At 38.0% G+C, this 27,969-nt stretch overlaps 1 protein-coding gene across 1 annotated transcript; it reads right to left on the bottom strand.

Annotated features, from left to right (window-relative positions):
- Positions 1-3,563: 3,563 nt before the first annotated feature.
- On the bottom strand, positions 3,564-9,364 carry MGD1 (monogalactosyl diacylglycerol synthase 1). The gene is made up of 8 exons (XM_085701487.1): positions 8,550-9,364; positions 7,679-7,851; positions 6,518-6,679; positions 6,288-6,429; positions 5,185-5,403; positions 4,544-4,606; positions 4,388-4,462; positions 3,564-3,946 (listed from the first exon to the last, which is right to left on the bottom strand). The coding sequence occupies exons 1-8, from the start codon at positions 9,084-9,086 to the stop codon at positions 3,710-3,712; spliced, it is 1,608 nt and encodes a 535-aa protein (XP_085557613.1). The 5' UTR covers positions 9,087-9,364; the 3' UTR covers positions 3,564-3,709.
- Between the last annotated feature and the right edge of the window lie 18,605 nt (positions 9,365-27,969).

Below are 27,969 nucleotides of genomic sequence, written 5' to 3'. Positions count from 1 at the left end.
GAACAATAACAGTTTGTTCGAATTTCACTATAGTAATATAGTATTGATATAGCTGCTATTTGACTACACTGAATTTACCAAATTGAAAAACTGGTACTAAGTTTGTCCTTTTTTAATACTGGTTTTCCAAATGAAATAACTAAATAAAAAATCAAATATTAATCATAATTTAGAACTAATTTGCCTATTTGTGTAATTTTTTATTTTAGATAGCTTATCTTTGTAATGTATTTTCTTATGTTAGTTTCCTCATATAAAAAAAAAAATCAAAAACTTTCATTCCATTTGCTAGTCTTTAATTAATATTTTTTTTTCCGTAAAGAATGATAAAAAAAAAAAAAAAAATACAATTAGAAGAAAAAATGCCAAACTCCAACAGATATGTTTTGTTATTTTAACATCATTCCAATTTCTCTTTGCATGTTGCTTTTTATCTTTTTCCATTTTTATCTCCAAACAGAGCACATGCTGCACAACTACTTCTGCCATGGCATTTGTCTTCATTTTTGGACAACTTTTTGGGTTTTATGCATCATTTATCCTGTGATTACTCGCTGAAATACTATTTCACTGCCACCACTTTTCTTTATGTTTAAATTGTCTAGGATTGTGATAGAATATTGGTTTTCTGTTTTGCTTGATTTTGAAATGTTTTCAGTTGTTTTTGGCTTTTATGACTTCTATTTTTCTACATTGGATTTCAGAAAATTTTACAGGTGCATTGCCATTTGCCCTTAGGATGTAGGAATGTCATTTCATAAGTAACTTAAGGTCAATGTAATGTTGAAGTAATTGTTGCTGACATGGTGAGAAGTGTAGAAGAATTGTTTCATCTAGTAACATGTATGCTCAATAATTAAAAAAGGCTTGAGTCACGATTGAAATAGTGTCTATTCCTCCTAGGGCTGAAGATGGGTCTAGTCGAACTCGCCTATGCTCGATTCAATAAGACAATAACAACTTGTTAAACTTGAAACTCGAATCGAGTTTGAATAGAACAATTTTTTTAGCTCGAGTATTATTCATTTAAAGTTCACCAACAACGAAGAGACGAACAAAGGAAGAAGATAACATAGGCACCCTAACCGCCTGTACCTGCGTGAGTACAAGAATAGAATCTAGGGTTAGACTGTTTATGAGATGCCTTGAGAATGATCCCAAGGGTGGTATTTATAGCCCTTTTGTGAGCTTGTTTTAGTGTGACTTAAGCTCCAAGCAAGCTGGGCTTTAGGTCTTTTTACCCCATTCTAGATACTTCTAGAAGTTGGCTAAGGCGGCGCCCCAGGAAGGGCGTTCCTAAGCTTCAGGATCCCTTCTAGAGGGTGCCTGAGCCTTTCTAGAGGGCTTTTAGGCCCTTAGGAATATATTGACGGTCCACCGCCTAAGCAGCGTCAGCTCCTCCTCATCACACCACGATGAAATTCATCCGACAGCTGAGATATAGTATTGGTTGTTCGATAAAAACGGACCTTCATATGTCTGATAGTTTGTGTCAAAGGGACTAGTAGATTTTTCAGTTGCAAACTTGATGCTACTGGCATCTCTTGGAAGAGAATGTATGGAAACTAGTGTTATTATGTCCCTTTGGTGAAAAGAAGAGTCACACAGGTTACTAAATTTAATATGTGATAGCTCCATAATTCATTGTGGAGCTGCTCATAATAAGTGATAGATCCATGATGCGTCTGTTATTGAATAAGAAGATTGAACCAACCAATGTGCAGTGCAGTGCCCTTGTTCTGGTGTAATTCAATGCTTGGATTGGACCAAGTAATGTGTAGATCAAAGGAAGGAAAATTGATTGATAGTACTTTGATCATACTTTAGTTCGATAGATGGTTATGGTTATGGAGCTGATATTATTGAATCATGTTATGCTTACTTGTTGTATTATTAATTGTGTATTGTAAGTAGTCATATGCTCTGTTTTTGTAGCTCTAATCTAAACATGTCTTGTGCTTGGATTATGTGTAGGTTAATAAAACGGTTTTACTTCTTAAAAAATAGGTCCTTTGATGTTTAAAAGGAATAAAAACTATTTATTTTTTTCAAGATGGAAAAATAATTATTCAATTTTTTGTCGTAACTCAACGGTTCTCGGAAAAGAAAAGAAAAAAAGTGACATTTTTAATGAGTTTAGTCAGGAGGTAAATAAAGTTTGATTAAAGATAGTCTCAACTTGTATTTGAAATCGGTTTCTTCCAAAAGATTTTCATCTTGTTGGAACTCATTATTCATTTAAGCTCAACTAATTGGTTTCACAATTTATTAAAATATAACTATTTGTAAATAAATTAAATTTTTACAATAAAAAAAAAATTCCCATAATTATCCATGAATTGAATTGTTTCAATCTAAAAAGCATACTTCAAAGGCTCAATTAGAGTGCACGTCAGTTTTAAGGACCAACCGACTTATCCGGATAACCAATTAAAGTTAAAACAAAGTTTTGTATGAACTAATCAAGGTAAAATAAATTTCAGTACGGGTAATCATTTGGTGGTTCAATGTTTAAGATCATGCTTGTTTAGTTGAGAAAGTAACAGTGAATGAGTATACCAAGTAACTGAAGTTAAATAAATTGGGTTTGAGCAGGTACTAGAGTGAGTGTATAGCCAACCATTAAAGAGTGTGAAGCCTCACAAGTACCAAATCAATGTCAGGAACAATTACTTCAATATTACATTACAATATATCTTTTATTGAATCATTTTTGCAGGATAATCAGGTTGTTCCTCGACAGAAAGTATCGAATAACCAGCTTCACCAAAAACTTTATGCACAAGATGTATATTACTATAAAATCCAAAGATCACTTGCTGAGAACATAGACATCACTGTGTATACAAAACCTCATCCTTACAGGTTTATAGTTGACTAGAGAGACCTTGCAGATTTCAAACAGTGAAATACTGGTTTTCTATGTATATGTTGCCTTCAATAGAAGAATGATTTTTTTTCTGTTGCATCAAGCTTCTTCTTTTTTGGAGGATAATCAGGTTGTTCCCCCACAGCAAGCACTTATAATTGTTGATTTATATTGTTGATACTATATATTTATTTTTTTGTTAACCCTCTACTCTAGTTCTTAGAGGGGTGAATGAACACAAGTAATTCAGAGTTCAGACTTGAGGTAAGTAAATTCTGACTAATAATTGTTCCATCCAGAAATTTAACTCGGATTCTCTCAAATAATCCATACCTTGGCAAAGCTCATTAACCACTTTTGCTTTTAATTTGTTGGTACATAGTATTTTATATTTGACATATGAGAAACTCATTAACCGCTTTCAACTTTAATACTTTCCTGACCATGATGAGCCGCCATAGCTCAACACTTCTAAATTTAATTTCATCCAAGAAAATGAAATTGCATAGGACTAGTTTTTTTTAGGGAGAAAACATAATGCATGATATTTTATTGTACAACAGTAAGTCACAACGTGATAACATGCAACTTGCAAGTTACTACTGTTCAGTTTTCAATATAAAGATTACTGAACATAGAATAATATAAACATGAACTTAAAAAGCCAAGGGAGCAAAGAATGCTAAAAATAAAATAGCCAAAATTATTAATTTTATTATTATTAATTTCAAATGAGCAACTAAACATTATAATCAAATTGGTGGGAAAACATATCCTCATTTTTGCTGCCTTTCACATTTTTCACAAAACACTCGTTTGAAAAAATAGCCTCAGTGTTGATTAAGCTGTACAAGAATACTCAGTTAATAAGCTTCTCTGTTTTACTAGCTCGTGCATGTCATGGACAATTTTGAACACAGAATCCGGCCTTGCTAGTTTTAATGCATTTTGGGACATTGCTTTTAGTTCATCGGCTTTTGGACCAAACCAGTCCGCAACAATTTTCGCTATCTCCTTAGGCAATTTAGAGTACTTTCCACAACCATTTTCAACAACATAGGGAACATTGCCCGCTTCCTGAAATCAAAGGAAATGCTGTAAGTTCACAACCATATTCAATCACTTGGGCGTATATGCAGATCAGCTACGTAGAGAACGATTTCAGTTATGAAACCTCAGCCTAAATTTAACTAGTATCTAATATTTAAAAATATACCACTCTAAATTTAACCAGTGTTGTTAAATAGTGGCTATGGCAGTAGAGCATATAGGAATTTGAACAAATCACTATTGTTCTGTGATATGCTATTTCATTCAGAATATTGTGAAATAGTGTCTATAGCGGCACTATAGCACTGTTATGCAACGGAATGTGAACACATCGCTATTTTTCACGATCCACAACTTGCAACTCTGAAATTAGTTTCATCAATTAGCCACAATAGTGCAAGCTAACTTTTTGCAAATAAAAAAATTCATGACAAGGTCGAGGAATGGCAATAATGAGAACCACATTACCTGCCCGGCAATGTAATCATTTAAAATAATAGGCAGGCCTCGAATCATGGCCTCTGCAATTGTCCCTGGGCCAGCCTACAAAAGCAACAAAAAAAGAATCCATCAACAACTGTCATAATGAGGTAAGAAAAAGTAGCCGCGACAATGAGATCCAACCTTTGTAATAATGCAATCACAGGCTCCCATGCATTCTTCAATTTTGGTAACGAATCCCATGACCTAAAACATTGGTAAAAACAATAATTTAGGGGATTCCATATCAACATTTATTTATTTACCCCAGACATCTTCTACCTTGACCCATAAGAAAGAAAACTTTCTGTTCAAATAAATTAAATCAAAGTTGTGAACTTAAGCAAGTCTAAAATATTATAATTTAGATATTCATTGTACAAGAGGTAAAGATGAGTTTCTCACACTAGAAACTTTGCTAGGAGCAATTAATCAATTTAGAGCTAATCTTGCCGCTCAGCAATTATAACTATAACTCTCATTTTCACATTTTTAATTATTCTGGGATCCTACTCGTCTACTCCATTTTTTACTTCAATACTCTTATTTAGGACGGTGGGACACATGCAGATAATTCACAAAGTATTCATTTTTTTATATTCAATAGTACCATGAGTAACATTTTTTTTGCTCACATGTACGCTTCAAAAGTTCAAACATTTGATATCATATGCGCAATTTGATCCTAAGACTAGACAACAGTCTATCATGTAATAAAAATCTAGAACATGCATATACTGGTTCAAGTAAAATCACAACCGCCGGAACAATTAGTGTATCAATACCTTCACTGGAATCTTCCAATCAATAGAACTGAGTTTGTTAGCAAGCTTCTTATTACGACCACAGATCACAAGAATCTGACCTGTGGGAACCCCCTCGTCATTTAATAAATCTCCAAGTGCCCGAGCAGTAGCTTCAATGGGACCCATGCCTTCACCTCCCCCCATCAATAATACAGCAGGAAGATCCTCATCCATCCCTAAATCTCTCCTTAGTTCATCCTATTAGAGAAGCTCGACAATCTCAACAATACTTAATATAAAAGAAAACCAAATTGCATAAACATGAAATAATTTTGTGCAAAGCAGCCAATCAGCCAAAGCAGATACCAATCAAACACATGGTTAATAGATCATTAAGCTTTAATTAAAGTAAAAACAGTGAAACTACACTTTCATATCAAATTTATGTCTTTAAGAGAGTGAAATACTAGCTTGCATGTGCATCAACTAGTTTCATGTCTGCCATCATGTACACTAAACTAAAATTATAATAGTCCGTTGGAGCCTTTAGTTAAAGAATCAGAACCCATAATAAATATCAAACAATTGATTGTAGTATTGAACCATTAAAAATTTGAATTTTGAGAATTTGATTTTTTGCTATTATTCACTTCTCCATATGCTAACTACGGAAGATATTAAGTGTAAAATAGGGTGAATTATACATCCATCCACCATGAACAATCATATTTAACAATAACACCAGTTATCAAGTCTGATCTCTCCCTAGGTGGGACCAGCTCAGATTAACAATAGATGTGGAATTAGTTTATAGAACAGTTTAAGATTAAAATAAAGAACCTCAAATAATAAATAAACGGCAAAATCATGGCCAAGATTGTAGTCGACAATACATGCCTACCCTTAGCAAGAAAGAAAATGGCTATTATCCCGTCTCATTGTTGTCATAAATGGCTATAATTTTCAAGCAATAATTCAAAAACCTAACAAGTTGAATTACTAAACAACTAACAGAGACTTGATAATTCCTATTATCCCATCTCATTGTACAAAACAATTCAGAAAAGGTCATTTGGGAATGTAGTTTAACTACTAGTCGTCCAATCATGCCATAGCTATAAGAAGTCAAGAACATGGCATACCTTTGGCCGAACAGGCTTTATAAAGGAAGGTCTAACAGGTAGGCCATAAATCTTTATTTGGGTTTGTTTGAGTCCAGCCTTCATTGCCCTTTTGGCAACATCTGTAGTTGGACAATAACATCTAGTTACAAGTTTGTGAAACCTAAAAAATACAAGAAATAAGATGTCAAAATCAGACTATAGGTAATATTTTGGAATAGAAAATACTAAAAAACCAGAACTAAACTAACCATGTTGGATGGCATGTGCTCAAATCTGTAATAACTGTGGTAAAAACAATCTTATCTAAAAGACCCCTTGACCTCAAAATGCGAAGAGGAACGTGTTGCATCAGTGGATGCACACTGATTATTATATCAGGCTGATACTTCATTAATCCTTTAGCAACCTCACTGTAAAAATATACAAGATATATTTAACCTCTGACACGTGATATTATACTTCATAAGATAAGAGCAAGCGTAAATAAAATTAGTTTCCAGAACAAACAATATATGCATCAACACCAGCAAATTACAATAACTACTGTCAAATATTGATTACTGCTAACATAATGTACAATAACATTCTCTTAGAATCTGGTTTTAGCCTAACTCAACCTTACAAAACCAGCTTGCAAGGTGAGGGACGCTTCCTACGTATAAAGTTATTTTCAAGATATTTTTCATCCAATGTGGGACTCTTGACAAACTCCCTTCACGCTCTAGATTTGACAAATGGAGCATGGCCCAGTAGTGGGAGACATGATAGCTGGTGGCCCAATAGACCTTGAATAGGCTCTGATACAATCTTAGAACTTGAGTTTGGCCTCACTCCATCGGTCCATCCTACAAAACTAGCTCGTAAGGCAAGAGGTGCCTTCCACATATAAAGATGTTTGCGGGCCTAATCTCATCCAATGTGGAAGCACATTGCAACTGCAGGTAATAAGAGGGCAACTGTTTAAGACTGTCATGCACTTTATTGTTGGGTGGCAGCCAAATATCAAATCCGAACCGTGCTGAAATATTGCCAAGTTACCGTGCGGTCATTTTTATTGTAATGATGAAGCATGTATTGCATACTTATGATTTAAACACCGAAAATCTGTATATTGCACATGAACATAAATGCATGTACGATGTGTGGATAAAAGAAAACAATTTATCTCCACCACTAGAGAAATCCAGTTCATAACGACAATGAAACTATTCTAATATAAAATGTTATATTGTTTGAATGATCCTATGGTAACTAACAACTTAAAAACAGGGTTATTAGACCAGTTAATGCCCTGACTTTCATGTATGAGTCACTTCATTCATAAACTTATCAGTTATCCATTACAGCATATGAATGTTGAAGTTATTTGACAAGAACTGGTAAATGAAAAGAATAAACCAAAATCTCACCGAGCTATGAATGTTGAAGTTGCAGCAAAATTTGACTGATGAACTAGACGTGGGGCCGTTCCATAGTAGGTCATCCTCCACAACGGTCCATGTTTCACCAAAAAACTATAGCTTTTAGGAATTTGATTGAACGGCCAAGGTGTGTGCTCAGACCATAAATCGGTAATAAACACCTGCATAGCATTAACTCCAAAGTGTAAACAAAACACAACAAAAAATAAAACACATGTTCACTCACACACACACACAAGTTTATTTCCTTCACAGTAACATTCCATGACCCTCAATCCTAAAATTACCATTCACTTGCAAATTATTCATGAATTTATTACCGTACATAAATTAATCGTCAAATTTACAAAACCAAAAAACTAGTTCCAAGTTAGCCCCCACTTTTAACCAGAATCGATTTTACATAATCAATTCACTCAAAATCAATTTCTTTCATTACATAACCTATTTTAATCTCATTCTACTAAACTCTCCAAAATAACTTACAAAAACAACTCAAACATTATATAGAAACACTTTAACCACATTACTCAACAAACAAAATATGATAAACAATTCATTTAACCCCACCCTAACTTTTTTACCTAAAAATCTCCTTGCTCTTAAACAAAAGCACCATATTTCATTCCTCTAATTACCTAACACAGACACTTCTGATCAAACGCATCTCCAGTGTCTGCCACGTGTCAGTGTGTGGTGTCTATGTCAGGGATACATATCTAATCTAATTATACTTATACAAATATGACACTGTCGCATGTGATTCCATTCAATTCTGTCATTTTCTTAACTTATTATCAGTATCAACGTGTCAGTGTCATGTCTGATGTATGTATCAGTTATTCAAAGCTAATTTTACCTGATAATCATCGCCATATTCTTGATAAAAAGCAGCTTTAATCGCTTCAGCAGAAGCACGATGACCACCACCAGTATCACTCATCAAAATCAAAACCTTCTTCACTTTCTTCCCCTCACCACTCTTCAATCCCAATCCTTCATCTTCCACATCAACCCCATTCCCATTTCCACCAACACCATTCCCCTCACCACCAACACCACCACCACCACCGTCATCAACTCCCAGCGAAGCGAATCCAATCGGAATCCTCTCACAATGAACCCTAACAGCTCTATTAAAATCATGAAGAATATTCCTAAACTTATAACCACCACCGCTATTGTTTAAACTGAGTGAAACGGTGCGTTTTGATGATGATGCCACACGTGTGAGGTTGTTGAAGTAAAGGTAATTAGAAAGAAGTGAAGCCGGTGAACATGCTTCTGAAGTTAGGTTTAAAAACGACGACGTATCGAGTGTGAATCGACCAATTCGTGAACCTAATTCAAAAACCGCATTGGGTTCTTTTGTAACACGCGTAGCTGGATTATACATAATAATAATAATAATAATAAGTTAATTATTGTAATAAAATGGAATATAAATGGATAATTAGTTTGTTAATTTTGTGTAATGAGGTTGAAGAGGTTAAGGTTTTGGAAGTGAAATGTGTTCATTCATCGGAGAAAATGAGGTTGTAGTGTTTTTTGTTTGTTTGTTTGTTTATTGCAGAGGTTTTTATAAGTTGAAGAATTTGAAGAGACGAGTTTTGATGAGTTGAGTTGAGTTGAGTTGGGTTTTTAAGTAAGTGGATTGGGTTTTTTGGTTGATGCAATGCAATGAGTTTATGATGACTAACTTGACTACATTGGGTGATGCCGACCAAAAGTGGGTCCTACTATCGTTCTGAGTGGGCCAATGAGATGTGAGATGTTGAAATGTTTTTTTTTCAACGCAAGAGCTTTCATGGTGTTCTTGAGAATTTTTTTTGGAAAAGGTTTCTTGAGTTGATTCTCAACTTTCAAGTTTGAAACACTTTCTTCAACAAGGCGAGTACGAGGTTATTGGTAAAAACACTTTACTACTATTTTTTGTGTGCAAAGTTGTGAAGTAAATAAAAATTGTTTCAGTTAGCAATGAAATTCGTCTTTTTTTTTTTTAAACAATTCGTTTCGTAATGGAGTTTGACTATTCAGTTTAGTTACAATTACAAACAAAAATAGCTAATGTGACATCATTCATCAATGATATTTGATGTAAAAGATCATTCAATTAATTCAAAACTTTTAAGCTATCAAACTCTTATATTCCCATTCAACTATCTAATGTAAGTATTCTTGATTTATTAGGATTTGAATGTGAGTCATCTAACTCATTTACCTCTTAGTTCAAAACAGTTGAGCTATCAAACTCCTATATTTTTATGATTTTGTCATGAAATTAGTCCAATATGGCAATATATTTATTATTCATTTAGAAACTATTCAGAAATTTTCTCTAAAATCTCCAATAATATTTAAGTCTATGAGTTACTCTACCCTATGAGTTATTTGTCAAATTAGGTTTACAAAGTCCACCATACCTTAATATGAATGAGAAGAAATTTTGTTCTTAAAAGCAATATGCTTGTTGTAGAAAATACTTCCAAAAAAAAAAAATACTGCTAGTAATATGGTATACAACATAAATTATTTATGTAGTTACTACAAGGATTTGATTATGAACGCGTTCTAAATACACTTTATGTAAGATTATTTGATTATAAACAAGAAACTTAATTTGCTAGCAGCCTCAATGTGATTCGCATGTTCTATTTTTTTGACTGGGTAATTGGTACATAGAAATATGCATAATTCATAATTGCATTGCATGTACAAGTAACATATTAGACGACTCGTGACTCTTGATCAAATTGCCGGCCAAAGAAGAATTTCATTCCATATTGGAATTGGAAGTTGAAACAGTCCACCCAATTCTTCAAGTTCACACATTGTCACTCACCACATCACAACCAAAATAATATGGATATCATGCATTTATTTAACTTTACGATAAAGAATGTATAAAGCATATAATAAGGATATTCTCAAGTCGTGTTGTGGCTTTTTGATTTGGAGCACTAGCAACACTAGTCAATCACATGTGGTAGTAAAAAGGAACAATATAGTGGTACTTCAGTTACCGGCCAATTTAATTGTGATAGTCCTCAAATATATATATATATATATATATATATATATATATATATATATATATATATATATATACACAAACAATCCTCAAAATATTTTTAAAAAAGTATTCATTATTTTTAAAAACACTATGTCTCTTTTTAAATGAGGGAGAAGAGAGAAAAGTTCTTTGACAACTCACGAGAACTTTTGGTGTGTGAAATTGTGAAGGATGAGAGCTCTATTTATAGGTTCTAAGGTTGATGAAAAATAGAAAATTGGTTTAATGCACTTTGATGGGGATTTGAATGAGATTAATGGTTTTGGAATGTGATTTGAATGATTTTTCAAATGGGAGAGTTGACATGTATCATTAAGAGACATAGTTGTCTAAGTATTCATTATTTTAAAAAAGTATTTATTAAAATTTTAAATAAATAATAATGATATCTTTTCAAATACATTTATTCTTAACACAACGTTGGACACAAATGATTAATGTGTTTTATTTAAATTTACGGATTTAACCGAAAACGGAGTTTGATTTCATTGGATAAAACAATTTGTGGTATATGCTAGGGTGAAAATAAACAAAAAAGAGACATTCGTTTGATGATATTGTTTTCTGGGTTTTTTTTTTCCACATGGATGTTATGAAGATGATGAAGAAGAGAAGGGGAGAAGATGGAGAAAGGTTAAAAAACTTAGATGTTGTTGGTTCATTCTTAGATACAATAGACTTGCATGATTCAAATGTCACTTTTTTCTTCAATAAATCAAACGGTTAAAAATTAAAAATTAAATGAGGTCTTTGGTGGACCTCCTATAATGTTGGTTCAACTTAGACATTTTGGGTTAAAATTGACAAGTGGGACTAAATTGGCTGACGGAGGATGGAATTAAGGGACTTAAATGAAACTTTTATTAATTAGAGGATCAAAACTAAACTTCAAAATTAATTAAGGGACCAAAATTGTAATTTAGCCAAAAAAATTATACATTTATCAATGTTACTAGCATTGGGATATTGTTTTTTGTTTTTTTAACAAGTCAAAATGGGATTATAACTTACCAAGGGAGATTCATCTCGCACAAGGCATGCAAAGAGAAACACCACCAAAAAATTTATAATGTCAAGTCACCGGTGTCAAAGGAAGAAACACCGCAATAAAAACTGAAGTAATAATAAAATTACACCATAACACCCATATAAGCTAAGGGGTGCCGCCACCAATCATGATAGCTAAAAACAAAGATGTGCATATTAGACTTTAGTCAAAGGAAAGAAAGTCTTTTAACCTTGTCCTCTATGCTATGTGAATCCAAAGTTTTGTTATTAAAAACTCTATTATTCGGTTTCTTCCAAATAACCCAAACACAAGCTAGCCAGATTATCCTAAAGAAGGTGTGAGAAGAACACGGTAACCCCGCAAGGTGCCCGAACTGATGAAGATGATCCTGAGCCAAACTTGGGACGGTGCAGGAGATGCCTAGCCACCTAAAAACCAAGAACCACACACGGCAGAATGTGTCGCAGCCAAAAAAACAAGTGATCCACGGTCTCAGATGTACTGCATCCCCCCCCCCCCACCACACACAAACGTTGTCATCAATTTAAAGGACGCGTCGTCGCACCAAGTTGTCTTTTGTTGGAAGTCGATTACGAAGAAGCCTCCATGCGAACAAAGAAACCTTTAACGGTGCTTGCATGTGCCACACATCATCAAACATTCCCCTGTCTGGAGGTGCATCTACCGTCGTTAGGAAATGGTAAGTTCCTTTAACCGTGTAACCGGTAAAAGGATCAAGAAGCCACCTCCACCTGTCAAGTAAGTGATCCTGCAAAACAATATCATGCAACAAAACCGAGCATTCTGTGACATTTTCCTCTACCCAAGCAAGAAGGCACCTCCTCCACACCCCATGCGCCACCCCCATCCTCCTAACCTTGACTCGCCATCTCCGCCACTGTCACCCACCTATTTTCGGCCAAAGAAAACAGCGGAGGGAATCTAACCCGAAGCGGAACTCCACCCACCCTATTATCCGTCCAAAAAAAAGTACTACTTCCGCCACCAACTATCCTACGAAAATTGTCCTCAAACCAACTCCCCACCCCCCACCCATCCGGGTGAAGATCCTCTCAATTTTAAGTTCTCTCCATTTATTCCATTACCAAAGTTTTGGTGTATAAATGTGCAATTAATGTCTTCAATTCTTGAAATGTGTGCATTTATATCATATATTTACTTCAAAACTATAGTAACTAGTATGTAGCCCGTGCCAAGCACGGGTAAATAAACCGCTGTTAAAAAGGTAATTTCTTTTGGGTGGGAGGAGCGGGATAATAATTTTTTTATACATGTTTTAAAAAGTCTTTGAATAAAAATATATCAATGTTATCAAACATGTTCAAACACAAATATGATAGATTTTGAATGAAAAATTCATATTAGTCTCACACAAAAATGATTAGCTTGCAGTAACATATATGTGTTCGAATGTAATTAGTTGTTAATTATATACCATATTAAATAATTTAAAAATTTTGTAAATAATTTTGTCTAGACCGTTAGATAATCATTAAGAGGATGATTTAATTTATTAGCAACAAATTAGCTAGGATTGTTCATACTTTAGTTTTCTAAATTGAATCTTACTGAACTATCACAATAGTTGGAAAATTAGGCTTTGTTTGCGAGTATGGAGGGCAAGAGAGGGGAGGGTTTGGAAAAAAAGAAGAAGGAGAAATTGGAAAAAAAAATAGAGGATATTGGGAGGAGGGGTTTTGGGGGGCTTATTTTTCTTCAAAATCTAAAACCTTCCTCATTTGTGGAACTAAAAAATTGTATTGGAGGAGGGTTTTGGGGGATTTGGGAGGGTTTATGTGAATTCTTAAAATTTAATATATGTTGTTATAATATTCTAAAAATTAAAAATATATTAATCTTAAACATTAATTTATCACTCGATAAAAAAATACTCTTTTAAAAAATGTGAAAGATTTCTTAATTTCCCCCTATATTTTTGTCCCACCAAAGTCCGTCCTTCCCCTCCCCTGCAAACTCCCAAACAAAGCCTTAGAAAACTTCCTCATACCAAAAAGGGATGATTAATGATTTGATGTACCTGTTCATGTATTTACAAAACGATGTGGGTTTTCTTTGAAAAACTCAAAAGGCTTGTTTCGTTTTCTCTCACCAACCAAAACCAAACATTAAATTTTTCTATTGTTTTTAGCATTTGATTTGCTGAAAAATAAGGATTGGAGTTCTGATGTGTTTAATTTAAAACCCTTTCAGGGGCTTGGACAAAGTTAGGGGTAAGATAATGAACAAAAACTTTTTTTTAAGTGAGAACTGAAATTGTCCCTCACTAAACCCGTTATTTTTTTCTCAAGTGTAGATTATCTAAAATATAAAAATACCCCTTTATTTTCTACTAAAAAAAATATTTGATCCCTTAATCCCCTCTCTCTCTCTCTCTCTCTCATTTCCCCCCCCTCTCGCTCTATCACTCCCCCTCTCTCCTCCACTCCCTCATTTATTTCTCCTCCCCCCCTCATCTATTTCTCCACTCCCCCTCTCTCTATTATCTCATCTCTCGCTCTCATTTTCCCTCCCTCTAGCATCTCCATCACATTTCCCCTATCTCTCTCTCTCTCTCTCTCTCTCTCTCTCTCTCTCTCTCTCTTTCTCACATCCCTCTCCTATCTCTTATCTCTTTCACCCACCTCTCTCTCTCTCTCTCACTCACTTTTTATCTCAGACCCCCTCCTATCTCTTTTGGCTCTCTCTCTATCCCTCTCATATATCCTCTCCTGTCCCTCTCCCTATCGTATCTCTCTTCTTTCTCTCCTTCCACCCTGTTATACCCTAATTTTGGACCTAAAAATACTAGTCAATTTTTCTTTCCTTGCATTTCAAGTTATTTGAACTATCTCTGATCAATTGCATCTTTCTCTGCGCTTCATTTCAATTTCATTTGCAAAATTCACATGCAGGGGCATTTTAGTCATTTCCTGTGTCAAATTTCTCTCCGTCTTTCAAAATTTTGTTTGAGTCCTTTCAAATAGTTTGAATAAGTCTTCATTTCAATTCTATGTCAAAATCCATTTCAAAAACTACATTTGAAGTCATTTTGAGTCAGTTTTGCCCCTAGGGGCATTTTGGCCATTTCAAGTGTCAAGTCACTGTTTAAATCCTAAAAATTATCCCTGAGTCTTTTAATTTTGCCTGTGTGAGTCTTTGATTCAATTTCTGTCAAAAATCCATTTTTTAACTGCATCTGAGTCATTTTTAGTCGTTTTCAGCCCCAGGGGCCTTTTGGTCATTTCACATGAAATTTCGGCAGAGAGGTACTTTAAAGTACCTCATTTAGGCCATTGGTTCATTTTAGTCCGTTTTGTCAAATTTTAGACGTTTCACTTTACGTATTTTCCAATTACCAATTTTAATTCATTTTATTTTATTTTTTAGTCCTAAATTCCTAAAAATTGCATTTTAGTCCATTTTTTGTCCAAGTCATTAGGTCTGTACAGGTGTCAGTTCCTTATTGGTCCATTTGTCCAAGAGTTTGTTACAAGGTCCAGTGCCACGTGGCAATATTCTATTGGTCCAGAAGCTACACTTGGCAGCCTATAAAAGGCTCCAATCATTGCAGTGCCATTCAGATTTCAACAACTCATCAGAAACAAAATTCCCCTTTCTCTCTCTCTCTATTTTTTCGATCAAAACCACCAAAAAATCACAAAAAAAATCAAGAACATTCAAGAACACTCTTGAATGTTCAAACCCTAACAATCCATAACCACCATTCAAGCCACCGTAACTAACCTTTCCGGCCACTCTAACCACCGCAACAGTCACAAACCACCGTCACTATCATCACAGAAACTGAAATCACTCATTATCAACATCAACAGATCGAATTCAAGCGTTCAAGCTCAAATCCCACAAAATCCAAACGCAAATTCACAGTACAACACATACATCAAGCCAAGAACGGATCAATCCACAGAATCAGAATAAACACGAATCAAAGAAGAAGAAGATTCGGACGTGTTCAAGCGACGAAGAAGAAGATTCGAACAGGTCTTAGCAAAAGAGAAGAGGACGCGAATCTTGAGGCTTCCTCCTCCGATCTAACACGAAGGTAAGTGACTTTCTCTTCTCTCTATTCCGTTATCGTGTTCATAAGTGTTGTTTCAAAAAAGATTCGAATCAAAAACTGTAGATCTAGGGTTTATGAAGCATGTTATCAGAAAACTAGTTTCGGATTCTTAGAGAAGAGGAAGAGACGAAGCCGCCGGTATAAAAATTTTCAAAAAAAAAATAAAGTATGAGCTCCGACACGGCGGCGGCCATGGCCAACCACCGCGTCGGAGCAAGTCCGGCCGCCGTCCCCACCTTCTTCTCCGATCTGCAGATTCTAGAGAGAAGGGAGAGTGATTTCAGTCTAGAGAGAGAAGGAGAAGAGAATAATGAGGGTTTGTGAAGGGATTCTGTTTTTATACTCCCTTGTGATCACACGCGCGCGCGTGCGTCATCATACCATGGTCCCCTGCGTTCTGAGACGTTAGATTTAGGGTTTTGGCTCCCTGGATCAATCCAACGCTCCCGATTCGTTTGGATGATCCAGGATCCGTCTCCTTCTGGGCCTGGGCATCTTTTCTTTGCAGATTCTTCGTTTTTGCTTATTTCTTGCTATGTGCACCACTGGATCTTGTTTTTTACGCCCCTTGCTCATTCAAAATTTCTTAAAAAAATTCCAAATAAATTTCCATGAGTTCTTGATAACTTTCTTGATGTTTTTATAACATTTTTGCATAATAAAATTTGATAAAAAAATATGTGTAGCATTTTTTTACTATTCCTGTTGAAATTGGTGATTTTCTTGCACATATTAAGTCTAAAAGTCCTTTAAAAATTCCTCAAAAATTCTGAAAATTTTCATGAATGTTTCTTGTTATTTTTGTGATGTTTCTATGCATTTTGTTTACTGGAAAATTTTGTTGGAAATATTATCACATTTTCTTGCATTATTTTTTTGATTTCATGTGAAAAATCTTGTAAAAATTGTCTAACTCCATGTCAAGCTCTTGGTGATTGTTTGTGGGACATGTTGCTTGAAGTTTGTGAGTTTATTGTTACTGTTTGTGTTTAATTTTGTTGCATAATTGTGAATTTTGGTAGGTTACTTAGCTTACAAGTCATTAAGTAGTTAAATAATGTAAATATGCTCCAAATTTGTTTTAAAATGTCAAGTAAATCAAGTAGCCTCAATTCTCATTCCAAAACTTGTTTCTAAACCTTCAAAATGCAATTGGAATGTGAGAATTATAGGTCACTTGGTTCTTGCATTTTATGGACAAATTTTAGCCATGTTTGCACTTATTTTCTATCTTTTATATTCTAGTTTTTCTTTTACTTCACCTCTTTGATATTGCCTTATGCTACTAACCTCTTCATTTCATGTTTCATATTCATCATAAGCATCTCCATTTCATCCCATATTCATTTCTATTTTTCTTGCAACTTAATTTGTACCAAAAGTTAGAATGTAAACACTTAGGAAATTTTGTAATATTCTTTCATGCTTTTAATTTCTTGGCAAAGAGGCCATAGAATGTATCTAGGGTATGATGTAAAGGACAATGGACTCTAAAAATGTACACCGACACAAGCACCGACACATGCACACACATCACTATATAGCTAGAATATGCATGTTTAGATGTATGTTTAGGATTGTATGTTTAGATGAATGCCTAGGATTCATACTTAGAAAAAACCAATTTTCCAAACAAATGTGAACAACTTCACTCAAACCTTTTCCAAATAAACCTTGGGATCCAATATCCCATTGTATTTTCTTTTCCATTTTCTTAATCAAATTTCAATGAAAATAATCAAACTTAGACCACATTTTGCAAATGACTAATTCAACCTCACAATTTCCCAATCTCATGCCCTTGAGGCCTCTTTCTATTCTTCAAATTCCAATTTTCAAACTTAAAATCAACCAACAAAAACAAAAACATTTTTTTGGAAGAGAACTACGGTGGATTTGATCCCTTAAACGGGTACGTAGGCAAGGAACAAGATTCCTTCAATTCAACTAAAATAAAACTCCAAAAACATTCTTCTCCCTCCAATTCTTCACTTAGCAAATTTTAGGTGTAAATAACATTTTCAAATAGCATTTAAAGATAAAGCGCGCGCGTAGAAATTAAAGACGGTTCCTATAGGTTACTATAGTCGTTATGGGTGCCTAACACCTTCCCGTAGCGAAAACAACTCCCGGACCTCGATTCTCAAGGGTTTTGCTTACTTTTTCCCTTCCCAAGAAAAAATAAGATATCACCGGTTTAAAAGGTTCAAACGTAATCAATGTTTGACACCCGAAAACCAAGATAAAACAGCTGGCGACTTCACTGGGGAGATTCGAGAGTTACGCCTAGTCTTTATTTCCACGCTTGCGCTTGTATTTTTACTTGCTTCCTTTACTTGCTTTCCTATGTGAATAAATGTTTAAATTCTTGCAAACGTGTGGGGTGAGAATATCAAAAGTCCTGCACCCGGGCTGAGTGAACTTAGGATTTAGGAGGGATATAATCGACAATTCATTCCGGGGGTTGCCTCGTGTTTTGGATTATGCGATCAATCCCACATAGCTGAGACATTTTGGGGGTGATGTTGTCGGCGCGAGTTGTCGCGTTTAGGCACTTTGCTTCTAATTGTTCTATGACGCTATGAACCGTAGATAACCAAACCCATCCATGGCCATTTTCTAGGATGTAGTGCGGAGGCTAAACCGAGTGTCGTCTCGAGTTTTAGTCGTCACGCGATACTACACTCAAGTTAGACCTTCCACGTATAATCATGGAGCGAGCGTTGTCTCGTGACACCATGAGATACGTCGGAGAGGTTGCAACTTGGGAACCTTTTTAGAACCCGGTTACTATTATCCTAAAACCCTAGTTTCACCGGACGCCGTGTCCACCCATGACTCCTCGACTTTGAACTTCAAACCCACCATGTTTTCTCCGAACTTGAACATAATCATGCATTCATGCATACATGCATACATGCATAAACTCTTTTGTCATGCATTGTCATCGAAGGGCTTAGACAAGTTGAAATTGTAAACATTGTAGGGATGAAGATGACTAAGTCCTACAAGTTCAAGGAAGTGGATTTGGCTAGTTTGAGGGATTTGGCACTCAAGATTGAGGATCTGACTGGTTTCCGACACCGTTACGGGGCTTTACTTCCTATTCTCCATACCAATGTGGATGAGAAGCTTGTGCACACTCTAGTGCAATTCTATGATCCGGGGTATCGGTGCTTCACTTTTCCAGACTTTCAGTTGGTGCCTACTCTAGAAGCTTATTCTTCCTTGACGGGTTTATCTATTGCTAAGGGGATACCTTTCTCAGGACCTGAAAATCCTCTTCCTCCATTGGTTATTGCTAAGGATCTCTATCTCAAGACCACCGATGTCTCCAAGAATCTTGTTACTAAGGCACATATCCGAGGGTTCACTTCAGAGTATCTTCTTGGGAAAGCCAACCTCAATACCACTTGTCAGGACACTCTCGAGGCTATTCTTGCACTTCTCATCTATGGGCTTATTCTCTTTCCGAATCTGGATGGCTTCGTGGACATGAATGCTATTATGATCTTCCACTCCAAGAATCCGGTTCCTACTTTGCTAGCTGACACATACCATGCTATTCACGATCGTTCCAGCAAAGGTCGTGGATACATTCTTTGTTGTGTGCCTCTCCTCTATAGGTGGTTTATTTCGCACCTTCCGCAGTCTTTCCACGACAATCCGAGGAATTGGTCTATTTCACAGAGGATTATGGCTCTCACTCCTAATGAAGTGGTTTGGCTCACTCCCGCTTCTAGGGTCAAGGAAATCATCTTGGGTGGTGGAAAGTTTCTTAATGTACCTCTTCTTGGTACCCGGGGTGGAATCAACTATAACCCGGAGCTTGCTTTGCGACAGTTTGGTTTCCCGATGAAAGATAAACCCATCAATCTTGCTACAGCTCCTTACTTCTTTCACTACTCCAATGCTCCCACCGGAATTAGAGAAGATTTCATGCAAGCTTGGACCAAGCTCCGGAAGAAAGAGGTAAAGTATATGGGTGTGAGGTCCGGTATCGCTCATAAGGCCTATACACAGTGGGTGATAAACCAAGCTGAGGAGATTGGCATGCCTTACCCCTCCATGAGATATGTGTCTGCATCTGTCCCTACCATGCCTTTGCCTCTACTCCCACCTACCCAGGAGATGTATCAGGAGCATCTAGCTATGGAGAGTCGGGAGAAGCATCAGTGGAGAGCTAGATACTATGAGGCTGAGAATTTGATCATGACTTTGGATGGAAAGGATGAGCAGAAGACTCATGAGGTCTTGACACTGAAGAAAGAGTTAGCTAAGGCTAGGAGAGAGATTGAGGAGAAAGATAGGCTGCTTATGAGGGACTCCAAGAGAGCTAGGGGGGCCCGTGACTTCTATGCACGATACTGCGACTATGAGTCCGACTCTGAGGACGACGCTTCCACTTCCTATGCTTGAGGACTTCCATTTCCTGCTTGTTATTTCCTTTTGTTTACGTTGAAATTGTCTTGTAAAACTATATGTTGGTTGTTTGTTTCCCGTTTATGTCAATTGTTGTTTAGTAATGTTTACAAGTTTATAATTTGTCTAAAACCCTTCGATAACGTAAAAGGAGTCTTTTTTGCATGCATTTACACATTTCATGCATCATATGCATTCATTGGCTACAAAAAACTTCTCTCGTGCTCATTGCCTCCTGGTTTTGTCCGCCGCAGTCTGAAAAGTGGCTCGTGTTCGCAAAGTCTACCAACCAGATAGAATTCATCAAACAAGATTTCATAAGAGAAGGATGATGGCTAACTTTGAAGAAGAAAATGCTCAGCTCCGTGCCGAATTGGCTGCTATAAAAGAAGACTTGGCTAAGGCTCATGACGCTATGTCCGCTATGATGGCTGCACAGGAACAGCCAGCCACTTCTATTCCAGTTACTGCTGAGGTGATTCCCTCTATCCCACTATCTACTGTGGCTACTGATGCTCGTTTTGTTATGCCCAACGGCCGTCCTTATGGCCTCTCAGCTTACTACTCTCCTAATACTGCTGCTGGTGTCTCTGGTTTTGCTGGTCAAGGACAGATTCCTGTGTCTACTGCTATGCCTCAAGTAACCACTGTTGTTACCGACCCAATTGTACACACTGTGCAACAGGTGATTGATGTTGACACTCCGCGCGGACAAGGCCCCGCAATGGAAGCTATGAAAAGACAGTTGAAGGAGTTGGCTGGAGAACTCCGTGAGGTCAAGGCTAGCCGAGGAAACAATGGTGCTCCTGCTAAAGCTCGTGATCTGTGCTTGGTATCCCGATTTGAAGTTCCTAAGAAATTCAAAGAGCCAGAATTTGACAAGTACAATGGGACTTCTTGCCCACACAACCATGTTATCCGGTATGTCCGAAAGATGGCTAACTATGCCGACAATGATGCACTGATGATCCACTGCTTTCAAAGTAGCTTGACAGACGATGCAGCAGATTGGTACACTAGCTTGAGCAAAGACAACATTCATACCTTTGAGGAACTCGCTGCTGCTTTTGAAGGTCAATATGAATTCAATACTCGTCTGAGGCCAAACAGGGACTCTCTCAAAGCCCTATCTCAGAAATCAGATGAGACCTTCCGCGAATACGCTCAGAGGTGGAGAGGGGCAGCTGCCCGTGTTTCTCCTCGACTTGATGAGGAAGAGTTGACACAGACATTCCTGAAGACTCTGAAGAAGGAATATAAGGAGAGAATGATAGTCTCTGCCCCAAACAACTTCTCTGATATGGTTACAATGGGAACTCGCCTAGAAGAGGCTGTCCGAGATGGTATTATTGTCCTTGAGAAGGGTGAATCTTCAAACAGTGCGCCAAAGAAGTATGGTAATGGTCACCACAAGAGGAAAGAATCTGACGTAGGGATGGTGTCTGGTAACCCGTCTGCAGCAGCCATGCAACTACCTCTGCCTTATCACTACATGCAATACTCTCAGCATCCGTTCTTCCCACCATTCTACCAGCAATATCCTCTGCCGCCGGGTCAACCACCAATGCCCGTCAATGCTATCCCTCAGCAAACACAACAACAACCTCCTGCTCAAAAGCAACGACAGCAACAACAGGGTCCCCGACCTAAGCCTTCTTTTCCACCAATACCAATGTCGTATGGTGAACTGCTCCCAACTCTATTGGCTAAGGGACACTGTGTCACCAGACCAGGCAAGCCTCCGCCTAATCCATTACCTCCGAGGTTCCGTCAGGACTTAACATGTGAATTTCATCAGGGTGCTCAAGGCCATGATATCGAAGGTTGCTTTGCTCTGAAATATATTGTGAAAGATCTGATAGAAAAGGGACGGTTGACTTTTGAGAACAGTGTTCCCCATGTCCTTGACAACCCGCTTCCAAACCATGCTGCTGTCAATATGATTGAGGCCTTTGAAAGGATTCCTGTCCATCAAGAGGATCCCAGGCTGGATGTCCGCAATGTCGTTACTCCCTTGGTGCCATTACATGTCAAACTTTGCCAGGCTTCTCTGTTCAATCATGATCATGATTCTTGTTCAGAATGTCTGCAGAATTCTATGGGCTGTTGTGTTGTGCAAAGTGATATCCAGAGCCTGATGGATGACAAGTACTTGATTGCCAGTGATGTATGTGTGATTGTACCAGTGTTCCATGATTCTCCTGTTGAAAGTGCAAAGAATGTTGAGCCTCTGGTGATCAGGCTACCTGGTCCTGTATCTTATACCTCTACCAAAGCAATTCCCTACAAATACAATGCAACCATGGTCGAAAATGGGGTGGAAGTACCTCTCGTAACCCCAGCTACAGTTGATAATGTTGCTAGTGAAGTTACAACTCTGAGAAGTGGAAAAGTCCGTCCACCCTTGTTTCAAAGACAGGTGGTAACACCTATTGCCACGGTAACTCCACCAGTTGCTCCTCCTGTTGACAAGAACACCAGCCCAGCAGGCCAATCTATTGAAGAGTCCAATCTGGACGAAATCCTGAGGCTTATCAAGAAAAGTGATTATAAGATTGTTGACCAGCTGCTACAAACCCCATCAAAGATATCCATCTTGTCTCTGCTCATGAGCTCAGAAGCTCATAGGAAAGTGTTAATGAAGATACTCGAGCAAGCTTATGTTGACCACGAGGTCTCTGTGGATCAGTTTGATGGGATAGTGAGTAATATTACTGCCTGCAACAACTTGGGGTTCGGTGACGATGAGCTCCCCGAAGCAGGGAAATGCCACAACTTGGCTCTACATATCTCGGTGCACTGTGGATCTGACCTGATATCCAATGTATTGGTAGACACTGGATCATCTCTGAATGTAATGCCTGAATCCACCCTAAGGCAATTGAGCCATCATGGAATTTCTCTGAGGGGTAGCAGCTATCTGGTTAAAGCTTTTGATGGATCCCGCAAGGATGTTCTCGGGGAAGTGGACTTGCCAATTACCGTTGGTCCCGAAACATTCCAAATAACTTTCCAAGTCATGGATATCAATGCCTCTTACAACTGTCTCCTCGGAAGACCGTGGATCCACGACGCTGGAGCAGTCACATCCACTTTGCATCAGAAGATCAAGTTCATGAGAAACGGTAAGGTTGTCACCGTATATGGTGAGGAGGCATTTCTGGTTAGCCAAATATCATCGTTCTCTTGTGTTGAAGCAGGGTCCGCAGAAGGGACGTCATTCCAAGGCTTGACTGTTGAGGGTGCAGAGCCCCGGAGGGCTGGTGCTAGCATGGCTTCACTGAAAGACGCCCAGAAGGCTGTTCAAGCAGGACAAGCTGCTGGCTGGGGCAAAGTGATTCAGATCTTGGAAAACAAACGTAAAGAAGGCCTTGGATTCTCCCCAACATCTGCTGTTTCAAAGGGAACTTTCTACAGTGCTGGGTTCATCAATGCTATTACTGAAGATGCTGCTGAAGGTGGTCACGTGCCTGCATTTGTTATACCAGGAGGCACTGTGAGAAATTGGGAAGCCATTGATGTTCCTTTAGTCATGCATGCTTCCACGTAATGTGTTTTGTTGCTCATGTTTCTTGTTTTCAAAATAACAATCCTTTCGCTCTGCCCAAGGCGAAAGTGATATCTTTGTAAGGGCGTGTTTGTTTCGGCATTGCCGTTAATCAATAAAAAGTTGTCGTTTTTCTCACGACTCTTTGTTTTTTTACTTTTTTAGTGCCTTTTTTCTTGGAAATAATGGTAATGCCAGAAAAAACCAAAACATCTGTATTTTTCTTAATAATTTCAAAAATCTGCATGAGAAAACTTTTTCTAAAATCATCCCAATCATATTATGCAGATTGAACCATAATAAACCCATTGAACACAGTGACCCTATGGTTCCTCCAAATTTTGAATTCCCTGTATATGAAGCTGAAGATGAGGATGATGATTATGAAGAGATACCGTATGAGATCACTCGACTGCTTGAGCAAGAAAGAAGAGCCATTCAGCCTCACCAGGAAGAAATTGAGCTCATCAACCTGGGTACTGAAGAGAATAAGCGAGAGATCAAGATTGGTGCTGCACTTGAGCCAGAGGTGAAAAAGAAAATCATTCAGCTTCTCCATGATTATCCAGATGTCTTTGCATGGTCCTATGAAGATATGCCGGGTCTAGATCCCAAGATTGTGGAACATCGGATACCGACAAGGCCTGAATGTCCTCCTGTCAAACAAAAATTGAGAAGGTCTCGTCCAGACATGGCTCTTAAGATCAAGGCTGAAGTGCAGAAGCAAATTGATGCGGGCTTCCTCATGACAGCTGAATATCCTGAGTGGATTGCCAACATCGTACCAGTACCAAAGAAAGATGGGAAAGTTCGAATGTGCGTGGATTACAGAGATCTGAATAAAGCCAGTCCAAAAGATAACTTCCCGTTGCCTCATATTGATGTGCTTGTTGACAGTACTGCTCAATCCAAAGTGTTCTCCTTTATGGATGGTTTCTCTGGTTATAACCAGATACGAATGTCTCCTGAAGATAGAGAAAAGACGTCCTTCATTACTCCATGGGGAACATTCCGTTATAAAGTGATGCCGTTTGGCTTGATAAATGCTGGTGCTACCTATCAAAGGGGTATGACCACTCTGTTTCATGATATGATTCACAAAGAGATTGAAGTATATGTTGATGATATGATTGTGAAGTCAAGTGATGAAGAGCAGCATGTTGTGTATTTGAAAAAGATGTTTGAAAGACTGAGAAAGTACAAACTGCGGTTGAATCCTAACAAATGTACGTTTGGTGTAAGATCTGGAAAGTTGCTAGGCTTCATTGTCAGCCAAAGAGGCATTGAAGTTGATCCCGACAAAGTTCGAGCTATCAGAGAGATGCCGGCCCCTCAAACTGAGAAGCAAGTCAGAGGTTTCCTCGGACGTCTGAATTACATTTCAAGATTCATATCTCATATGACCACTACCTGTGGTCCAATTTTCAAATTGCTCAGAAAGAATCAGCCTGTTGTATGGAATGACGAATGTCAGGAAGCTTTCGATAGCATTAAAGAATACCTGTTGGAGCCACCTATCCTTGTCCCGCCAGTGGAAGGAAGGCCTTTGATTATGTATCTGTCAGTGTTAGACGTTTCAGTGGGCTGTGTTCTCGGTCAACAAGATGAGACTGGTAAGAAAGAGCATGCTATCTACTATCTGAGCAAGAAGTTCACCGACTGTGAGACTCGGTATACAATGCTTGAAAAGACTTGTTGTGCTTTAGCTTGGGCTGCCAAACGCCTGCGTCATTATATGGTGAATCATACAACTTGGTTGATATCCCGAATGGATCCAATCAAGTACATCTTTGAAAAGCCTGCTGTTACTGGAAAGATCGCACGTTGGCAGATGTTGTTGTCTGAATATGATATTGTATACAAAGCTCAGAAAGCCATCAAAGGAAGTGTCCTTGCTGAGCATCTTGCTTGTCAGCCTCTTGATGATTACCAGCCAATTAAGTTTGATTTCCCTGATGAAGAGATTATGTATCTGAAAGCAAAAGACTGTGAAGAGCCACTGATCAATGAAGGGCCGGATCCCAATAGCAAATGGGGATTGGTGTTTGATGGTGCTGTTAATGCTTATGGTAAAGGAATCGGAGCCATCATTGTAACTCCGCAGGGGCACCACATTCCTTTCACAGCTCGAATAACTTTTGAATGCACAAACAACATAGCTGAATATGAAGCATGCATCTTGGGCATTGAAGAAGCCCTTGATCTGAGAATTAAGCACCTTGACATCTATGGAGATTCTGCACTTGTTATTAATCAGATAAAGGGTGAATGGGAGACTCATCATGAGAAGCTGATCCCTTACCGTGACTATGCAAGACGTCTGTTGACATACTTTACCAAGGTTGAGCTGCACCACATCCCTCGGGATGAGAACCAGATGGCTGACGCTCTCGCTACTTTGTCTTCTATGTTTCGTGTGAATCATTGGAATGATGTGCCCGTAATCAAAGTGCAACGTCTCGATAGACCCGCTCATGTGTTTACCATTGAAAATATGCCAGATCAAGCTAATAAAGATGTGAATGACAAAATGCCTTGGTATTACAACATCAAACAATTCTTGCAGAATCGTGAATATCCACCCGGTGCTTCCAACAGGGATAAAAAGACTCTGAGACGATGGGCTAGCAAATTCCTTCTGGACGGAGAAATCCTATACAAGAGGAACTATGATATGGTCTTGTTGAGATGTGTTGACAAACAAGAAGCTGAGAAGTTGATGCATGATGTACATGATGGTACCTTTGGGACCCATGCTTCGGGTCACACCATGTCAAGAAAGCTGTTAAGAGCCGGCTATTACTGGATCACTATGGAACGTGACTGCAACAGACATGCCAAAAGATGCCACAAATGTCAAGTTTATGCTGACAAGATTCATGTGCCTCCACATGCTCTCAATGTTATCTCTTCCCCATGGCCTTTCTCTATGTGGGGCATCGACATGATCGGAAGAATCGAACCAAAAGCTTCCAATGGACATCGTTTCATTCTAGTGGCAATTGACTATTTCACCAAGTGGGTTGAAGCTGCTTCCTATGCAAATGTGACCAAACAAGTGGTTGTCAAGTTTATCAAGAATAACATCATCTGTCGATATGGCGTCCCCAACAAAATTATCACTGACAATGGTTCCAATCTGAACAATAGCATGATGCAGGCTTTATGTGAAGAATTCAAAATTGAACATCACAACTCTTCTCCTTACAGACCTCAGATGAATGGTGCAGTTGAGGCCGCTAACAAGAACATCAAGAAGATTGTTCAGAAGATGGTCACCACTTACAAAGACTGGCATGAAATGCTACCCTTTGCCTTGCATGGTTACCGTACTACGGTGCGCAGCTCAACCGGGGCAACTCCCTTCTCTCTTGTGTATGGTATGGAAGCAGTTCTCCCTCTGGAAGTGGAGATTCCATCTCTGCGAGTGATCATGGAAGCAAAGTTAACTGAGGCTGAATGGTGTCAAAGTCGGTACGATCAATTGAATCTGATTGAAGAGAAACGTATGGATGCTATGACTCATGGACAGTTATATCAAGTGCGGATGAAAAATGCTTTCGACAAGAAAGTCCGACCCCGAGAATTCAAGGAAGGCGAACTTGTATTGAAAAGAAGGATAAGTCAGCAACCCGACCCAAGGGGCAAGTGGACACCTAACTATGAAGGTCCTTATGTTGTCAAGAAGGCTTTCTCTGGTGGTGCTTTGATTCTTACACATATGGATGGTGTTGAACTCCCAAATCCTGTTAATGCCGATATAGTCAAGAAATACTTTGTCTAGAAAGAAAAGAACAGCGTGGTAGGTCGAAAACCCGAAAGGGCGGCCTAGGCAAAAATGCGCTTCCCGGTGGATCGAAAACCCGAAAGGGCGATCCAGGCAAAAGTTAGGGACAAAAAAAAATGAATATGAAAGAGCTCGCTGAGATTGTACGCAACTCAGGCAAGAATGAGCGCCTCGATGAGCCGAAAACCCGAAAGGGCGGTTCATGCAAAAATGAGGTTGATAAAAGACAAGTAACTATATCTGGCAAATCACCATCACCCCTTGGGGCATCTGCAACTGTCAATGATCTTCTTCATCAGAGGCTTCTGTACTTGTGAATTCAAAATTTCTATGAAATGT

The sequence above is a fragment of the Medicago sativa genome, chromosome 1, assembly GCF_051527215.1.
Source record: "Medicago sativa cultivar Bolivia chromosome 1, Bolivia_mono, whole genome shotgun sequence".
Taxonomy (NCBI): Eukaryota; Viridiplantae; Streptophyta; class Magnoliopsida; order Fabales; family Fabaceae; genus Medicago; species Medicago sativa.
This window is presented reverse-complemented; position numbering and strand designations above follow the sequence as displayed.